The sequence below is a fragment of the Strix uralensis genome, chromosome Z (assembly GCF_047716275.1).
Source record: "Strix uralensis isolate ZFMK-TIS-50842 chromosome Z, bStrUra1, whole genome shotgun sequence".
NCBI lineage: Eukaryota > Metazoa > Chordata > Aves > Strigiformes > Strigidae > Strix > Strix uralensis.
The window spans coordinates 17660946-17676631 of NC_134012.1; the positions used below are offsets into that span (position 1 = coordinate 17660946).

General features: G+C 52.1%; 1 protein-coding gene across 1 annotated transcript; it reads left to right on the forward strand.

The window, feature by feature from the left end:
* Nucleotides 1–14798: 14798 nt before the first annotated feature.
* Nucleotides 14799–15686, forward strand: FOXE1 (forkhead box E1). Its single transcript, XM_074856836.1, has one exon. The coding sequence runs from the start codon at nucleotides 14799–14801 to the stop codon at nucleotides 15684–15686; it is 888 nt and encodes a 295-aa protein (XP_074712937.1).

Here is a 15686-nt window from a genome sequence, read left to right on the forward strand (position 1 = left end):
AGTCCAGCCCAGCCCCAAAACCAGGCCTTTTTTCCTGCAGCTGCTAGGTGACATTGTGCTTGAGGTGCATGCTGGACCTCTGGCCCTTCTTGTTGTGAGCAGACATGCATGGAACCAGCTGCTGCTGGGCAATGGGAAGCACTGGGAGCACATCTGCAGTGGAAACACTCTTCCTGCCACACAGACATCATGCCCCTCTCTCCTGAGGGCACTTTTGCTCTGTCCCCTAAACACAGAGCACTCTCCCTCCCAAGTGCTGCACTCAGGGAGCTGACCCCTTCTCTGCCTGAGGGAGACCCTGAGGGGTCACACCTCCTCCCTCTACAGAGCAATTCCTACTCCTCTGGGCTGCCCTCTGGGTGGGAGGGCATGGGGAGGAGGTGTCTGAGCTCTTTCCACTAAGGCTAAGCTATTTAAAGATCAATGGGCCAGAAAGAGGGACCAAGGGTCAGCATCACTTGTGCTCCTGCTCAGAGGAGTGTTTGCATATTTTATGCATTGGCTGTTTCATGTAACAGCACTCCAGAAGTCCTTGGAGCAGGACAGGCACAATGGACCGCTTCTGGCAGGGCCAACTGTGACTGCCAGGTGACCCCCTCAGAGTCCTCAGCTATTTTGGCTGGCGACTGGAACCCCTCTAGCCCCAGAGCAGCATGTAGCACAGTCCACGCTGGGATGGCCTGACTCCTGCTCCTCTGCGGTAGACACTTGCACCAGTCAGGAAGATTATGCTGGCTGATCCATGAGAGCCACTCCTGTACCCCTCCAGCCCCTTAAGGGACTTGGCACCTGTCACCACTGCCACCATGGTCAGTGAGTGCACAGAGCAATGCCAGCTGCTGTCCCCCATGTCTGCTCAATGACAAGAGCTGAACACGTTGCCAGGCTCACCCTTGCGCATAGGGGTGCATATTTCCTGGTGCTGCTGTTAATCTGGTCACCTCTCTGTGCCTTAGGTCCACTTGGACCCCAGGGGCCACAGGACCTGCCAGCCATCTTATCTACAGTTCACCCACAGGGCCAGGAGTCCTGGAAGCCTGAGTGTCTTCCCGTCCTCATCCCTGCAGGCTCAGGGTAGGGAGGGGTGGGGGCTGCTGGCGCCAGGCACCCCCAGTGAACTTGCTCTGGGCACTGGGAGCAGATGGTCTTTCCCAGCTAAGCTCCAGTTCTGCAAGCAGCAATAACTTGCTCTCTCTCCATCTGCCCAAGAGCTGCCCTTCATGGTAGTATAGCTACAGCCCATAGAAGTGACATGCCTATGAGCTTCAGATGCCTCCATCACTGGGCTAAGAGAGGTGTTTGGGCAGCAGACTTAGATTCCAAGCTCTTTCTGCACCAAACCTCCTACTCTGACTCAGAATAAAACCATAAAGAAGTGTCTGTCTTTCTGCTGCCTCTCTCCCTAAGTGACCCCTCCTGAAAGCCCTCTAGGCTTCCAAAACAAACAAACAAAAAATTAAAAAATCAAAGAAATGGAATATGATGAAAACCAAAAAAACGGAGAAGAACCTCAGGCATCATTTAGGAAAGGCACAGTGTCTTGCTCCGGCACTGTGCCATCTATGCTCAATGCCTAGAAGGCTGGGAAAGGTTCTGGGAGAAAAGTCCGCTGTGCAGGAACATTTTAAGGACCTGAGTGGTAATGAGTCAGTGCTGAGGTTTGGATTCAGATGTTTCCTACCTAGTACCTGCCAAATGTGCCAGACCTTGCTGGGGAAGGACATGGAATATCATTATCCCTGGTACACAGAGAGGAAACAGGAGCTGAACAGGGGGAATATGTGCCCAGGATAATGCCAGGAATCAGATGAGGGTCTGGGATAAAAATGTACAGGTTTCAGCCTCCCTGGGGCATAAGATGCAGGAGATGGAAAAACATTTATCCCAATCCCATAGCCATTGCTGTTCTGTTGGTTCACAGGAGAGGGAAGGTGAGGTGAAGAAGGGAAGGTGATGCCATGCTTTTGATGCAGAACTATTTCCCAATGGTGAAGGACAAGGGCAGAATGAAAGAGCAATGCTCTGCTCCTGGAAAATCTGGCTGAGGTCAGTTCACACTCCTGGGGACCATCCTGGTCCCTTGCTTCAGCCTCTCTGTGGCCCTGCCCCAAACCCTACCAGCCTTTGTTCTGCACATCAGTATGAGTCAGCCTCTCTTTCTCTTTAAAGTGCTTGGCAGGCTTGGGGGCCAGGGACTTCAGGGGGCAGTTCAGTCCAGCCACTCCTGTCACCAGCAGGTCCCATGGCCACCTGTGATGGTGGGTACTCCAAATTCAGGCAACAGCTGTTGTCCTGTGTTACAGAGAAGGGAGAAGGACAACACCATGTTCTTCCTATCAACCCATGATGGAAATGGCACTCCCTGGGTCTGCTGTGGCTTTTCTGTGGTGCCTTCAGAGCTTCCTCCCTTCCTTTCCCACATCCTTCTGAACAGCTCTGAAGGCTCATGTGCCCCCAGGTCTTTGTAATGCACAAAGAGCTGGAGGTGGTCTCAGGCAGATCATGAGCAAAATATGCATCTTTCCATCTCATGTGGTCTCAAGACTATTAGCTGGGACTCTGCCTTGGTGTTTAGCTGCCCAGAGAGGAGCTGGTCAGCTGAGACAGATCTCACACGGCTCCATCAAGCAGGAGGACAAGTAAACTCTGAGCCTCAGGCTCCCAGCATATTTAACGCTGGACTAGCTCCTACGTCTGCTTCACACAGCTAACTTTGCAGGGTTAGCCCCACACAAAGTTGGGTGCTGCCAGGAATGCGCCTGCTGAACTGCCTGTAAGTGGAGAGGATCCCCGGTTACTGCAGCAGGGTCTGGCAGCCCCTCCATACAGGGAGCCGGAGCAAACCCCAAAGCAATCACTGCCTGCGAAGATATTGCCTGGTAGCTGGACCAGGCCAAATGCCTACACCTAATGCACATGGCTGCTGCCCCTACAAGGAGATTGAGCAATAATCCGTCAGGAATTTGATCAGGGGCTAAATCCCAATTACCAAATACGGGTTGCATCAGGCCAGTGTGTGGGTGCAAACCCTCTTTATGCTCCATTTTCCCTTGTTCTGGCGCTGACCCCGCCATGAGCTCATCGGAAAACAGCTTTGTGCACAGCAGCCCTGTGAGATACGCTTCCCTCCACACCCAGCCATGGCCCTGGAGGCTCATGCAGTGCTGAAACACCCATCACTCCACGCAGAGGTGAGGCAGCACCATCTGACTGCCATGCTGTGCAGTGCCTGGGGCTCACTGAAGGTTTGGCATCAGAAAGCCAGCTGTGGTGAGTCCCCCAAGCGAGCACCGTGGGGAAAAGCTGAACTCTGTGATGGAAGAAGTTGGGACAAGCATCAGACATTGACTTTTATTCTGGACTTGCTAGCTGGCCTTAAAACAACATCGGGAGCTAACATTGCTTTCCCAGCCACTGTGACAGTCCTCTTTGCCCAAGGGGTGTTGTAGGAAAGGGCACACAGCAGCACACACCTCTTGATGCCACACTGGTAAGGGCACTGGTGGCTCCGGAGCTAGGTCAGCATCTACACTGACAGCTGTGCCAAACAGCTGGACATAAGAGGGAGGGAAGAGGACCCTCAAGCCCCAGGGTGCTAACATGAAAACCCATTTCACCATAACCAACCATCCAGCTTGCTCTGTAGTGGTGGTGAGCCTTGGTGCAGCAGACAGCGGCAGAAAGTACCAGGAGATGAATCTAAGCCTGCTGGCAGTGCCCTCACCTGGGATCCCTCACTGCTGGGAGAAGCTCCTTCCAGCCCAGCCACACGGCATGCAAGGCCACTGCTCTGGTCCATATGCCCCAGAGTTTGGACACCCAGAAAGCATCCTCTGTAACACAGCCCCAACTCAGGACCAAGGGGTCACAGTGCAGACAAAGCTGCCACAACCCACCCAGTTTTTCAGCCTGCAGCAGACCATGGGTTTCAGTTTATGCTGGGAGGACATTGCTCCAGCACCACACTCCTTGCAGGGCTAATCCGCGGGTGAATGTGTCAGCGTGCATGGCAGCCCCAGGGGCTGGAGGCTGGAGGAAGCAGCTACAGCCCACACCAGCCTCACCTGACCTGAGCCCCATGAGGGACCTGAGAAGGTCCTCACCAAGTCCTGGTTAGTCTTATAGCTCCAGCAAGTCTTGTCCCATCTGTTGCTGCCAGAGACCTTTTTGCAGCTCAAATCTGTCCACAGCAAAGTCTAAAGAGTGTCGAGATGCCAGTTGTCTCTGGCAAAGCCCTGCCGTGGGGACAGCAGCATTTCACTCCCTGCCAGGTAGCACCACGAGACCTACGAGGTCTCAGCTCATCCATAAAGGCCAACTGGTTTTCTCCCCTCCTGGCTTGCAGATCAGGACCTGCATCTACGGAAAGGCTGCAGCACTTCTGTTAATGTTCTGGCCATTTCAGAAATACCTTCCTTTAAAACTTTTTAGTGGTTCCTACCTTGTAGCATATGATCTTTTTTAAGTGATCACTTCATCTGAGGACAACTTTTCGGCAATGCCACATCTCCATTAATAAACATGTGGGAAAGGCTGGGATGGAAAAGTGTTCTCTTCTCTACAACTCCATGATGCTTTTGTTTTTTGCTGTTACCACACCAAAATCTTTATCTTATAAGGTGAAATGTTTAAAATAATAATGGAAAAATGACCTTTGCTAAGCCACACTCTGGAGAAGAGCTCTCTTGAGCTACTATTCTGCAACCAGTTGTATGTGTCTGCAAAGATTTCAGGTGAAGAAAGCAAGCTAAAGTAGTTAAAAGACTTGCCAAAGGATGCAGAAAAAAATTATTTCTATGTCTACTATAGCTTCAAGAAATCCAAACTCCCTTTCCCCAGTCCAGATATTTAGGCTGGGATTTTACTTTCACCCCAACTACCATGTTGTTCTTGCTAGAGAAATCTGGTTGCAAATAACCCTAAACCTTTGTCAAAACTCCAGTGCTGCTCTGTTCGGACTTGGCCAGTGTAACCCCTACTAAAAAATGCAGAAAATATTTCAAAGTCAAACTTTAAAGGGACAGCCATTGTTTTATTTGTGTTTAATTAAAAATAATAATAATAATAATTGTTTTCCAGTCCCATAGTAATTAGCAATCCAATCTACAGCTCCCATGGGAAAGAGCCTCTGTTTCTGGAACAAGTGTGCTTGAATATTGACTTGCTCTAGACATTGCCAAGGTTTTGAGTACAGCAATTTGTTGGGAGGGGGTTTCCAACTTTGAGTCCATAGCAGTTAACTGTCATGCTCCAAACCACAGAGTTTTACTACGGCATCCATTTCCCTTTGTTTTACCTGAACTTCTCATCCCGCTCTGCAAATCCTATGCCAGAATGAGTCATTTCTGCAGGATTAGTTCTTATTTTTCAACTCCTCTGTCAGTGTTGCCCAGACTAGTTCTGAGGAGAAAAAATTGACACTCCCCATTCAATAAAGCTGTGTAACAAGTGACTGAAAGAAATTACCTCCAGTGCTCAGCTATTTACACTGCACCAAAGACCACCCTGTTTTACCAGTGTAACCAAGCCCCCTGCACAGCACAGCGCTGCTGACAGCCACGGGCTGGCAGCCCCAGCAAAGGGGATGTGCCCGTGCCCCCCTTCTGTGAGTCACCCTCCTCGCTTCTGTGGTCCAAGCAGGGATGTTGGCTTGCCCCTCACCCTGGAGGTGGGGTCCCAAGTATCACCTGCAAGGAACCCCAGGAAGGATCAGGGTCACCATGTGTAACATGGGGTGCACCGCTCCAGCTTTCGCTCTCTGAGTCCTGTGGGCCTGGGTTGAGCCTGTCTCTGGTCCTCCTGCTTTTGGGGTGGAGGTACCTTCTGGAGGCCCCCCCCCTGTGCTGACTGCTGAGGTCAGTCCTGTGCCTCTCGTGTTCAGCATGTGGCTCAGGCCAGAGAGTCTTCTGCTCTGGGACTTAATTGTTGAAAGCAAATCTAAGCCTGTCCCTGCCCTACAGAACTTTTCTAATGTTCACATCTAAATAAACACTTGTTACAAAATCCCCCCCTATTTTTTTGTATTTTCACATTTCAGTTTCTATCTTCCCCTTGTTCTTTATTTTTTAAAGTAATAAAGATGCTCTCACATAGGAAAATTGCATTGTCTCGCAGCAGAATAAAGAGGAGGAAAACTCAAAGGCCTCAAATAGATGCCACTGTCCTTCCCTTTCCCTATCCAAAACATGATCCTGGAAGTGATTGTTTAAGTAACTTCTAGAAGATCTGTTTTCTCATAATGGTCCAGCATGGTGGCAAATCTGTGATTTGCATATGAAGAACCAAAATGCATAAGCAAAACTATTAGAGCCAGCTGGGAGAAATAAGATCTGAGCACCTGGCATTTTGAGAAGTCATTTTGCTTGTGTCCATGGGTCATTTTCCTATATCATTGACAGGGCTTGAGCTGGCTTGACAAAATCTCCTGGAAATCAGGTTTCTCCCACAGTAAGAGACAGCTGCAGAAATGACAAGGTTTCTGGTCCAACAAAAGCTCAAAGCAGGGTTATGTTGCAAAGTAGATCAGCTTGCTGAGGGCCATGACCAGCCAAGTTTTAAAAAGCCCAAAGGATAGAGATCTCACCATCCCTTTGGGAAACCTGTCCCATGGCACAGATTTGACACATGAAATATGGACTGGTCACAGAACAATTAAGACCAGACTGTCAAAAATGGAGAGAGATTTCTAAAACTTTTTGCTGTCCCTGGAAGTACAATGTATTTTTAATAGCAGCACGAAACTTAAAAATGCTTCTTTCTATCCAGATTACCACGACCTACACGCTTTTGGAAACGTGTATGGCCTCAGGTAAACACTGGGCAGATGCTTATCTAGTGTAAATCCCCACAGGTCTGTTAACTTCAGCAGGACTCCAGCTATTCACAGCCTTTGCAGTCTTGTTTAAAGAGAAGGTTTGAATTTCAGAAATAACCTGTTTCCTCGACTGGGGCTAGACATTTTGCTACAGGCTCAAGCAAAACTCCAGCAAATTTCTGTAGGTACTTGTAAATAGGGCATTAGTTGGTAATTACCATGGTGATTGCTAAAGGGTCAGAGAGTGGCCATGAGAACAAAAAGGCCGAAGAAAAAAAACAGGAGCTCTTTGTAAAAGTATTCAGATTTTGTCTGCCAGTGCAAATATGCTCAAAGTATCTACACCTTACATTTTGTTTTTTAAATAAAGGCTATTTACATCCACATGGAATTACAGCAGTTGGTAGCACTGGGTCTTACCAATCCCTCATCAGGGTTTACTCGACAGCTGAATTCACCAATGGCAGTGGTGCTCACAATTCACCCTATAGTCAGGTTCTTTATGCATTGCACAGGCACACGCATGCATGCACACACTAGTGCACGCACATGTGCCATTTTAAGCACAATTTTCCTTGCCTCAGTCAGGGTTTGATGCACACCCCCCATCCTGGGCATCTATCTGGCTGTGACCAAGGCCAGAAAAGAGCCCAGTGAGGTTCCTCAGCTTTAACTGGGAGCTACTTTCAAACTGGGGTTTTTGCCTCCAGCCCCAGGGCCACGCTGCCCATGCCCCTCCTTGCCCCGATGCAGACCTTGACCTCCTTGGCCTCGCAGCTCTGCCTCCAACCTGCCTCATCACTGAGGACTCCCCTAGAAAACCCTGAAGCATCAGAAACCTGACACAGAAGTTCTGGGTGCCTGGACCTAACTACTGAAACATCTTATTTTTATTAATCAAGTAGAGTTGTGCAAAGTGCACTGAAAGCTGTAGTTTCCAGGGAAGGAAGGGCAATATCTGGTCTCTGGTTCCTTTAATAATGCTTGGTAACACAGTTTAATCAGTGATTGATTTCAAGAAAAAAATAAGAACAAAAAGAACCCAACAGAGCAGCTCACAGCACTGTAAGTTTTTTGTGCTCTGTGTAGACCAGTGCTAGAAAGCTGTGACATTGCTTTTCATGTTTATTTGCTTGTACCAAAGTGATGCTGACCATGAAAGACCTGGAGGAGAAGACACTTTGGCAGGCACAACTTTTCTTCTCCATCCCTTCAATGTCTTCTTCACAAAACAAACCTCCCAACCAGTCTTCCAGCAAAGCCTTTTAATCTTCTTCCAGCTCCAGCCCCAACCCTTCCTCTCCACATTCCCTGCTTTTCCATGGTGCTTCTCCTCCTCCTCCTTCTCTTTCCCCTGCTTCATGTGTTCCCAATCTCCTTCTACTGCTCCTATCTACTTGCTCCCAAGTTTCTTTCCTTTGCCTCCCCCCTTGGCTGACCTACTCTTTGTGACCACAGGGAAAGTCCTCTACAGGGACTACAGTGCAGAACATGTCATGGGACAGGAAATTGGTTACTAAATTATAGGACAACTCCACTGCAATTTGTTAAAGGCTTTTAAATATCCATATTTGGGTGAAGCAACATGCACATGACCAACAAATAACACCACCAAGAAATTTCTCCCACCTGTGTTGGGAAATTAATCTCCTAACTCTACAGTTTGGCCAGAATGACCTGTCCCTTCTCCATCCCACGCTGAAATGCTGGTTAGAAAAAGCTGATTCCAGGACAATCTGGTTCTGTCTGCAACAAAGGAGACAAGACCCAAACATTTCTTTCCAAATAACTTACGAAGTAAAGCAGGATATTTGCAAAAATATTTTGTTCACAGTAAGGCAATTAATTAACTTAATTATCCTTAAATAAAATTCCCAGCTTCCGAAGCAAGCAATAAACAATTCTTTCTAAAGGGCTGCATCCTATCGTTTTCTATCATCAGGTTTCACCACTAGCTGCAGAGAGGGATGAACTAGCACTCTGGCAAGCAAAATTTGGCTTCACATGACAAGCCACCCTTCCCTTCCACAAGCCTCAGGGTCTTTCTGGCCCCGCGGGCCCCTTGCAGGAGCTCCTGTCAGATGGCAGCAATGCCAGTTGTGAGTCCAGCAGAGCAGACAGGTCCCAGCAGGGCACATGGGAAGCATAAAAGTAGGAGATATTCAGCCCGCAAGATCTGAGCCACCACTGTGTCCTACATGCTTGGCTCTACTGAAGTTAGTGGCATGAGCAACACCAATGATGGTGGCCCCGTGTGCAGAAGAAATTCTTCCAGCTGGCTGGTTTCACTACCCCCAGCCTTCTCCAACAGCCCTACTGCTGCTATCACACTGGGACACAAATAGAGGAAACTCTACCCAAAGCTGACACCATGCTGTGCACACAGCTGCCTGCAGTGACCACAGGAGGCTGCAAGTGGCAGGGAAGACTCAGAGGGGAAAGATGAGCCTCACTACAGGGAGTGTGAATGTCAAAGACCTAGGCCACCCTTAGAGGGAATTAAACCTCTCAAAACTGTTGAATGACTGGCCAAATAGGGCATTTGATAGGCAAAATAGAAAGAACTTATTTCCATGCCAACAAAGCCTGATGGCTATTCAAAGATACCCATCCCAAAGATTTGCACAGGCTTCAGGGGACAGGCTTCAGGGGAGCAAGAGCCATGCAAACCTCACAACACCTGCAAAAAAAAAGCATAGCAAGGGATTTTCAGCTTACAGAAGAGAGCCTGACTCTGCTTTGCATGTTCCCAGAAAAAGTCAGCTCCTCCTCTTTACAGCATCTGACAGATCTGCTCAAGTCCCAGTGATTTCTTGGCAGTGCAAAGGCAAGAATGGGCAGCTTATTCTCTTGCAAACCAGCCCTAGAAACTGTTTCAGCAGGAGGACAAATGAATGTATCATGGCCCATCCAGCTCAGGCTGCATCCACTCCGCTTCCACCAAGAAGGTGTCTGCTCCTTGCTGCCTATGTCACATGTAGTGTTTTCTACTGCTTCAGTTTGTGGCTCTGTATCTTAGCTAAATGAGTCTCTTGTTGCCGGTTTGCACATCAAGGTTGCATGTTTAACCTGCTATTTAGGCAGTGCTGGCACAGACCTAGGTTTGCATGACCAGCCGTGCTCCTCCTCACGAAACCCAGTATGGAGTGTGCCTTATTTGCAGCGAGAGTCACTCCTGGCTCACGTTCAGCCTCATGCACACCATTCCCCCAGCTCCTCTGCAGCAGGGCCCCAGCTCTGCCAGTCACTGCCCAGCTGGGACCAGCACACAGAGTTATCCTGCCCCTGTGCACTACCAGCACGTTTCCTTTGCTGGGTTCTGTGAGCTTCCTGGCAGTCCCATGCTCCCATTTCTGGTGGTCCCTCTAGGTTGAGGCTCTGCCTTTTCACGTCTCAGCCACTCCCTCTAGTTCAGTGCTATCGTCACCCTACAGCACCAACCCCACACATCACCCATTCTGTCTGCCAAGCCCTCTGCCACTGCACTCACACCAACTTGCCCCCGGTGTGGCAGGGGGTCCTAAGGGAGTGGGCAGAGGTGATGCCCTGCTCTGAGAGAGCCTGCCCTGGCTTGCCCACATGCACCTTCACCTGTCACAGCACACCCTCTGCAGATCTTGCTCACCCTCCATGAGTTAGGGGAGCTGCTGGGCTGTCAGACAAGCATGCTGGGTGGCCTCTCTTGGTGCCCTCCAGACCAGCTCAGATGGAACCATGCTGGATGGAGACTGAGGCTCCCCATGCATCTTGCCCCAGTCAAATTTTCTCTCCCACAGCCTTGAGATATGGCTTGTTTTAAAACCACCATGAGGTATTTTTTTTTCCACAGAAGAATGACAACAGCTAACTCAGGCTTCCCTCATGAACCTGGCTACATCCACGTGATGCTGTCCACAAGCAATTCTTTCTCCCCTGCAGCCCCAGGTTCCCATAGAAAACTCAACCAGGGGATGAGAAAAACAGGACAGATGATAAACAACCAGGCCACTGATGCAGAGTGAAACCTTGCTCCCACAAGACAAGGCATGTGAACATCTGATGCAAATATGCAATGGACACATCCCACTGGTCTGTTGCTTTCCAGCCCCTCTTTTGCCATGTGACTGGACTCCATGTGGCAGCTGCACATCAGTTCTCCCTCAGAGGTTTCCCAGTGATCCCCACGCCCCACTCTGCATATAAAGTGTTTCCAAATTCCACGCAGTCACCTCTCTGCTTTTGTCTCCCACTAACTCCAGTTAGGTGCAAGATGTCTTAAGCTCAGTGACTTTGGACACTTCTTTGCAGCCACATGAGCTGAAAGTGAATGAAGGATGTCCCCATCTTGTTCCAAGAGACTCAGGCTTGTGGTCCCCTCTCAGGTCTTAATCATGAGCTGCAAGTAGGGCTCCTTTGTCACCGTCTCATGAAGTGTCTGGCTGTGATGCTCTCCACATTTCCAGCAGCAAAGTCCTTGGACCAAACAGAGAGCCAACAAAATACCAGACTTGCTATCCCATTGCAGAGGCAGGTGAGCTCGGGGTGCAGGCTGTGCCGTGGAGTATGTGTTCTCGCTTCATTTGCATTCGGCCAGTCTGATCTGGGATTTTGGCTCTAGTGGACCCTTGACTTGGAGCACATTAAATACAGCTCTGCTGTTCCTGGGACACTGAAGCAAAATGAAATGTTTCCTTCCTTCAAAGAGCAGGAGAATTCTGATGGTGGAACCAAAACTATGAGTGTACTGCACCTGAAGGGGCTGTCCACACATGTAATGTCCCTCTCATTTGGTTGAGTTGGGAGCAGCCACTCAGGTCACAGGACTAACGGAGAGCCGGGCTTCCCAGTAGTTTACTCTTGAGGGCTGTCAACAGTGCAGTTTGTAATACATGAGCAACTGAGTGGGGAATGAAGCCTAAAGGAGTGGATTTTTTTCCATGGGTGGAAATTGCTCTTGGAGATGCAAGCAGATGGGATTTTGGCTGGGGTAATTCTCTGGCACCTACAGATACTAACAAACTCCAGTCTTAAGAGGCCGAGGGACAACGCCCTTGCGCGGGGTACACTCTGCAGTGCCTAGTCTCAAAATCAATGAGCACTTTGCTCAGTTGAAGACTTCAGATCTCAGTGTAGGCGGGATCTAAGCTGGGAAATTTAGATAGAAAAGATGCTGACTCTAAACTTTGTCACCGAGACCAAAAGAAAATCCAGGCTATAGCTCTTGTATGGCTAATATTCCTATAGATATCATACATTTTCTACTGCATTATGAACTCCAAATGTTTAATCAATGCATTGCATTTTCCATGTTACTTACGTCTCTCCTCCAGCATAGCTGAATCAAAAAAGAAAACAAAATGTTCACAAACATGAAAAGTACCAACTCCTCTGCTCCAGCAACAGGCACCACTTTGATTTATAGATGAAGATGTGCAACCTAAGATCCACCTGGGTGAGTCTGAGAATCATGTTCCCCGTAGTTCCCTCCCAACAGGAACTGGCACTCAAAAGAGACACCAATGTTTAAAACGGAATGTATTCCTGCTCCCAGAGTGGAGAGCTGAAAATGTTTTTAAATAGGCCAATGATAGTGTCAGATTGAGGATAGTCTCCAGGCCACCACGTTATACAACTCCCACTTCACTCACAAATACTGGCATTACAGTTTAACTTGCATGATGAGGGAAGGAGAAGGGACGAGAGCCAGCACATGCTGTTTGGGTATCCATTTCACTCTGCTTACATGCTGGACTCTGCCAAGGGAAGTGCTTTCTTGGAAAAGGATTTTCATGACCAGCAGGGAGGGCAAAAGCAGCTGTTCAGCACGCCATCCCACCTCAGCGCACACCTCTTTCATTCCCCATCTGCTGCAAGTGCAAAGTGAAGCATGATCTGACTTTGCCCTCTGGAGGCACGGAATTGGCATGGCGCAGAGAGACACACAGCCCCAGCGGTGACTGAGCTACCGCACTGCCTTTTGGAAAATCTGATAGGAAAATTCATCCCCAGCTACAGCTTCCCGTGAGCCAGAGGGCAGAGCATTGCAGGCGAGGCAGCTTTGCCGCTCTCCTTTCCCGCTGAAGGAGTCAGCTTCTTGATTCCTCCAGGGTAATACTACCCTGGTGCTTTACATACTTCAAGAACGTGGGTGTCAGTACAGGAGGCTGATTTTTCTTTTGGCACAAACTCTGCAGCATGTGATTTGAAATACTGCCACACATCTGCATCCAGCTACTGGGACTGCACACATGGGTCCTCAGAGAGTGCCACTTCATGGTTTATTCTGCTGGCTCTAGAGTTTCTTCTGCTACCTCCCAGATTGCTGGGAAGCTGCACAAATAAGCAGGTGGCCAATGACTCTGCGGTCCCCTTATTTAGCTAAAAACCAGAGCTGGGGTTTGTTTGCTGTGTGCAAATGGACACTCACATACAGTAATTTTTCTCCAAGCACAGAAACAACTTTCTTGGAAACCTCCAAGGGAGCCCTGTTTCCCTAGGATGAGTATGCCTCACCTCCCCTTGCTCCTTTAAACACCACTTGTGCAATGGCAAAGAGAGCTTTGGGAAAGCTTTTCCCACAGAGATAGGCTCAGCAGCGTACTGGTGACCTGAGTTTTGGGAGAACTGTCAAGAGACAGCAAAATGTGGGCAGGATCAGCTGTACATCCATGCACAGCACCTGCACACCTATGCACATCCACCTCTCTGCACACCCATTCCTCTGCACACACACCTGCCCACATCCGTTCCTGCATACCTGTGGACACTCATGCCTTGGGACCAGCCACACACCAGTGCACACTGGCATGTGTTTGTATGCACACTCGCATGTCAGTGCATACCCACAACCTCTCATGTACATCCTCAACCCCATACCAGTGACCTTGCACACCCATCCACGTACCTGTGGCTGCTCACCCTCCCATGCGCAGACATCCCTGTGCACACTGGCACACACTGACCCTTTCCATCCCACCTCTAGGACTTCCTGCCATCTCCTTTACCCTCTGGCTCCCAAGCATCACTGTGCCAGCACGCAAGGACGTTGTGCTGCCCCCAGCCCTGCGGGTGCATGCTGCAGGAGTACGAGTCCTGGGCAAGTGTCCCTCGCCAGCTGGACACACTCATGGCACTTGTTCTGGCCCATACTCTTGGGGTTTGACCCTCAGCCCCAAGTATGTGAGCAAGCAGGAGGGAGCTGGCGGGTATGTCCCAGCAACAGCCTATGGAGAGCCTGGCATCCTTCCTGGTTGGAAGGATCATGTACCTGGAGGTCCTGTGGCACAAGGATCAGGGACAAGCAGGTCAGATCAGGGGTAAACCTGGGGCACAGGAGCCCAGCTCTGTGCCGAATTGCTGTTGGGGACCGGAGGCAAGGGCCCCAGTCTGAGTGCATTTTACGTAGAAGCTCTGCACACACATTGTGCTGTCTAAGTCCGCACTTACTATCTCTCCCCACATAGATCTGTCACCGGGTGTTTTTTCTACGTTTAATTCGTTTCTACCACTTCACTACCTCGAAGGAGTGTGGAGCTCCACGGGCCAGACTGCCTGGAGCCGGTGTCCCCTCCGACAGCGGTGGCCCCTCACCTCACCCCGCTGGCCGAACCGGCCCCGAAGGCGTCGAGCCTTGGGCATTCCCATGTCGAGACACCCGCACTGGGACCCCGGAGTCGCCCCCGCTCCGCTCGTTCGCCCCCCCGAGCTGTGCGCTCCCGACGGCGGCGGGACCGCGGCGCCCCGACGGCGCTGGGGACGGGGACCACGGCGGGGGGGGAAGCGGACGGGGGGGGGGGGTTGGGGGGTGCCGGGGCAAGGCGCTGCCCCTGCCCGCAGCGGCGGCGGCACGCCCGGCCCTGCCCGCGCCTCCCGGGCTGCGGGGCGTTGCAGGGGGAGTGCCGGCCGCCCGGGCGCGGAGCCGCCGGACACCGCCGCATAAAAGCCGCGGCGGCGCGGCGCTGCGCCTCCTCGGCTCGGCCCGGCTCGGGGCCGCCCCGACGGCCGCATGACCGCCGAGAGCCGGCTGTCGCCGGGCCCCCCGCCGCCGCCCCCGCCGCTGAAGGTGGACGCGGCGCCGCCGGGGGAGGAGGAGGCGGCGGCGGCGGCGGCGGCGGGGGCGCGGGGCGGGCGGCGGCGGCGCAAGCGCCCGGCGGAGCGGGGCAAGCCGCCCTACAGTTACATCGCCCTCATCGCCATGGCCATCGGGCAGGCGCCCGAGCGGAGGCTGACGCTGGGAGGCATCTACCGCTTCATCACCGAGCGCTTCCCCTTCTACCGCGACAGCCCCCGCAAGTGGCAGAACAGCATCCGCCACAACCTCACCCTCAACGACTGCTTCGTCAAGGTGCCGCGGGAGCCCGGCCGCCCCGGCAAGGGCAACTACTGGACGCTGGACCCCCACGCCCGGGACATGTTCGAGAGCGGCTCCTTCCTCCGCCGCAGGAAGCGCTTCAAGCGCAGCGACCTCTCCACCTACCCGGCCTTCCTCGCCGAGCGCCCCGCCGCGCCCTGCCGCCTCTTCCCGCTGCCCGCCCCGCCGCCCGCGCCCGACCTGCCCCCGGCCCCCGCCGCCGCCTCCTGCGCCTTCGCCGCCGCCGCCTTCCCCGCGCAGGGCTGCGCCGCCGCCGCCCTGCCGCACGCCTACGCCCCGCTGCCCACCGGCCCCGGGCCCTACGCGCCGGGCGGCCCCGGGCAGCTGTACGCGCCGTCGGGGCGCATCGTGCTGCCCGCCTCGCCGCCCGCCCCCGCCGGGCTCTACGGCCGCCGCTCCCCCGCGCCCTACCCGCCCCTGCCCCACGCCTACGGCGCCGGAGGGCAGCTGGGCGCCGCCGAGCCCGGACCGCGGCACGGCGCCTACCCCGGCGGCCCGGACAGGTTCGTCCCGGCGCTCTGA

Bases quoted from the DNA above. Each gene is read 5' to 3' on its own strand.
- FOXE1 (XM_074856836.1), top strand. From the start codon at position 14,799: ATGACCGCCGAGAGCCGGCTGTCGCCGGGCCCCCCGCCGCCGCCCCCG.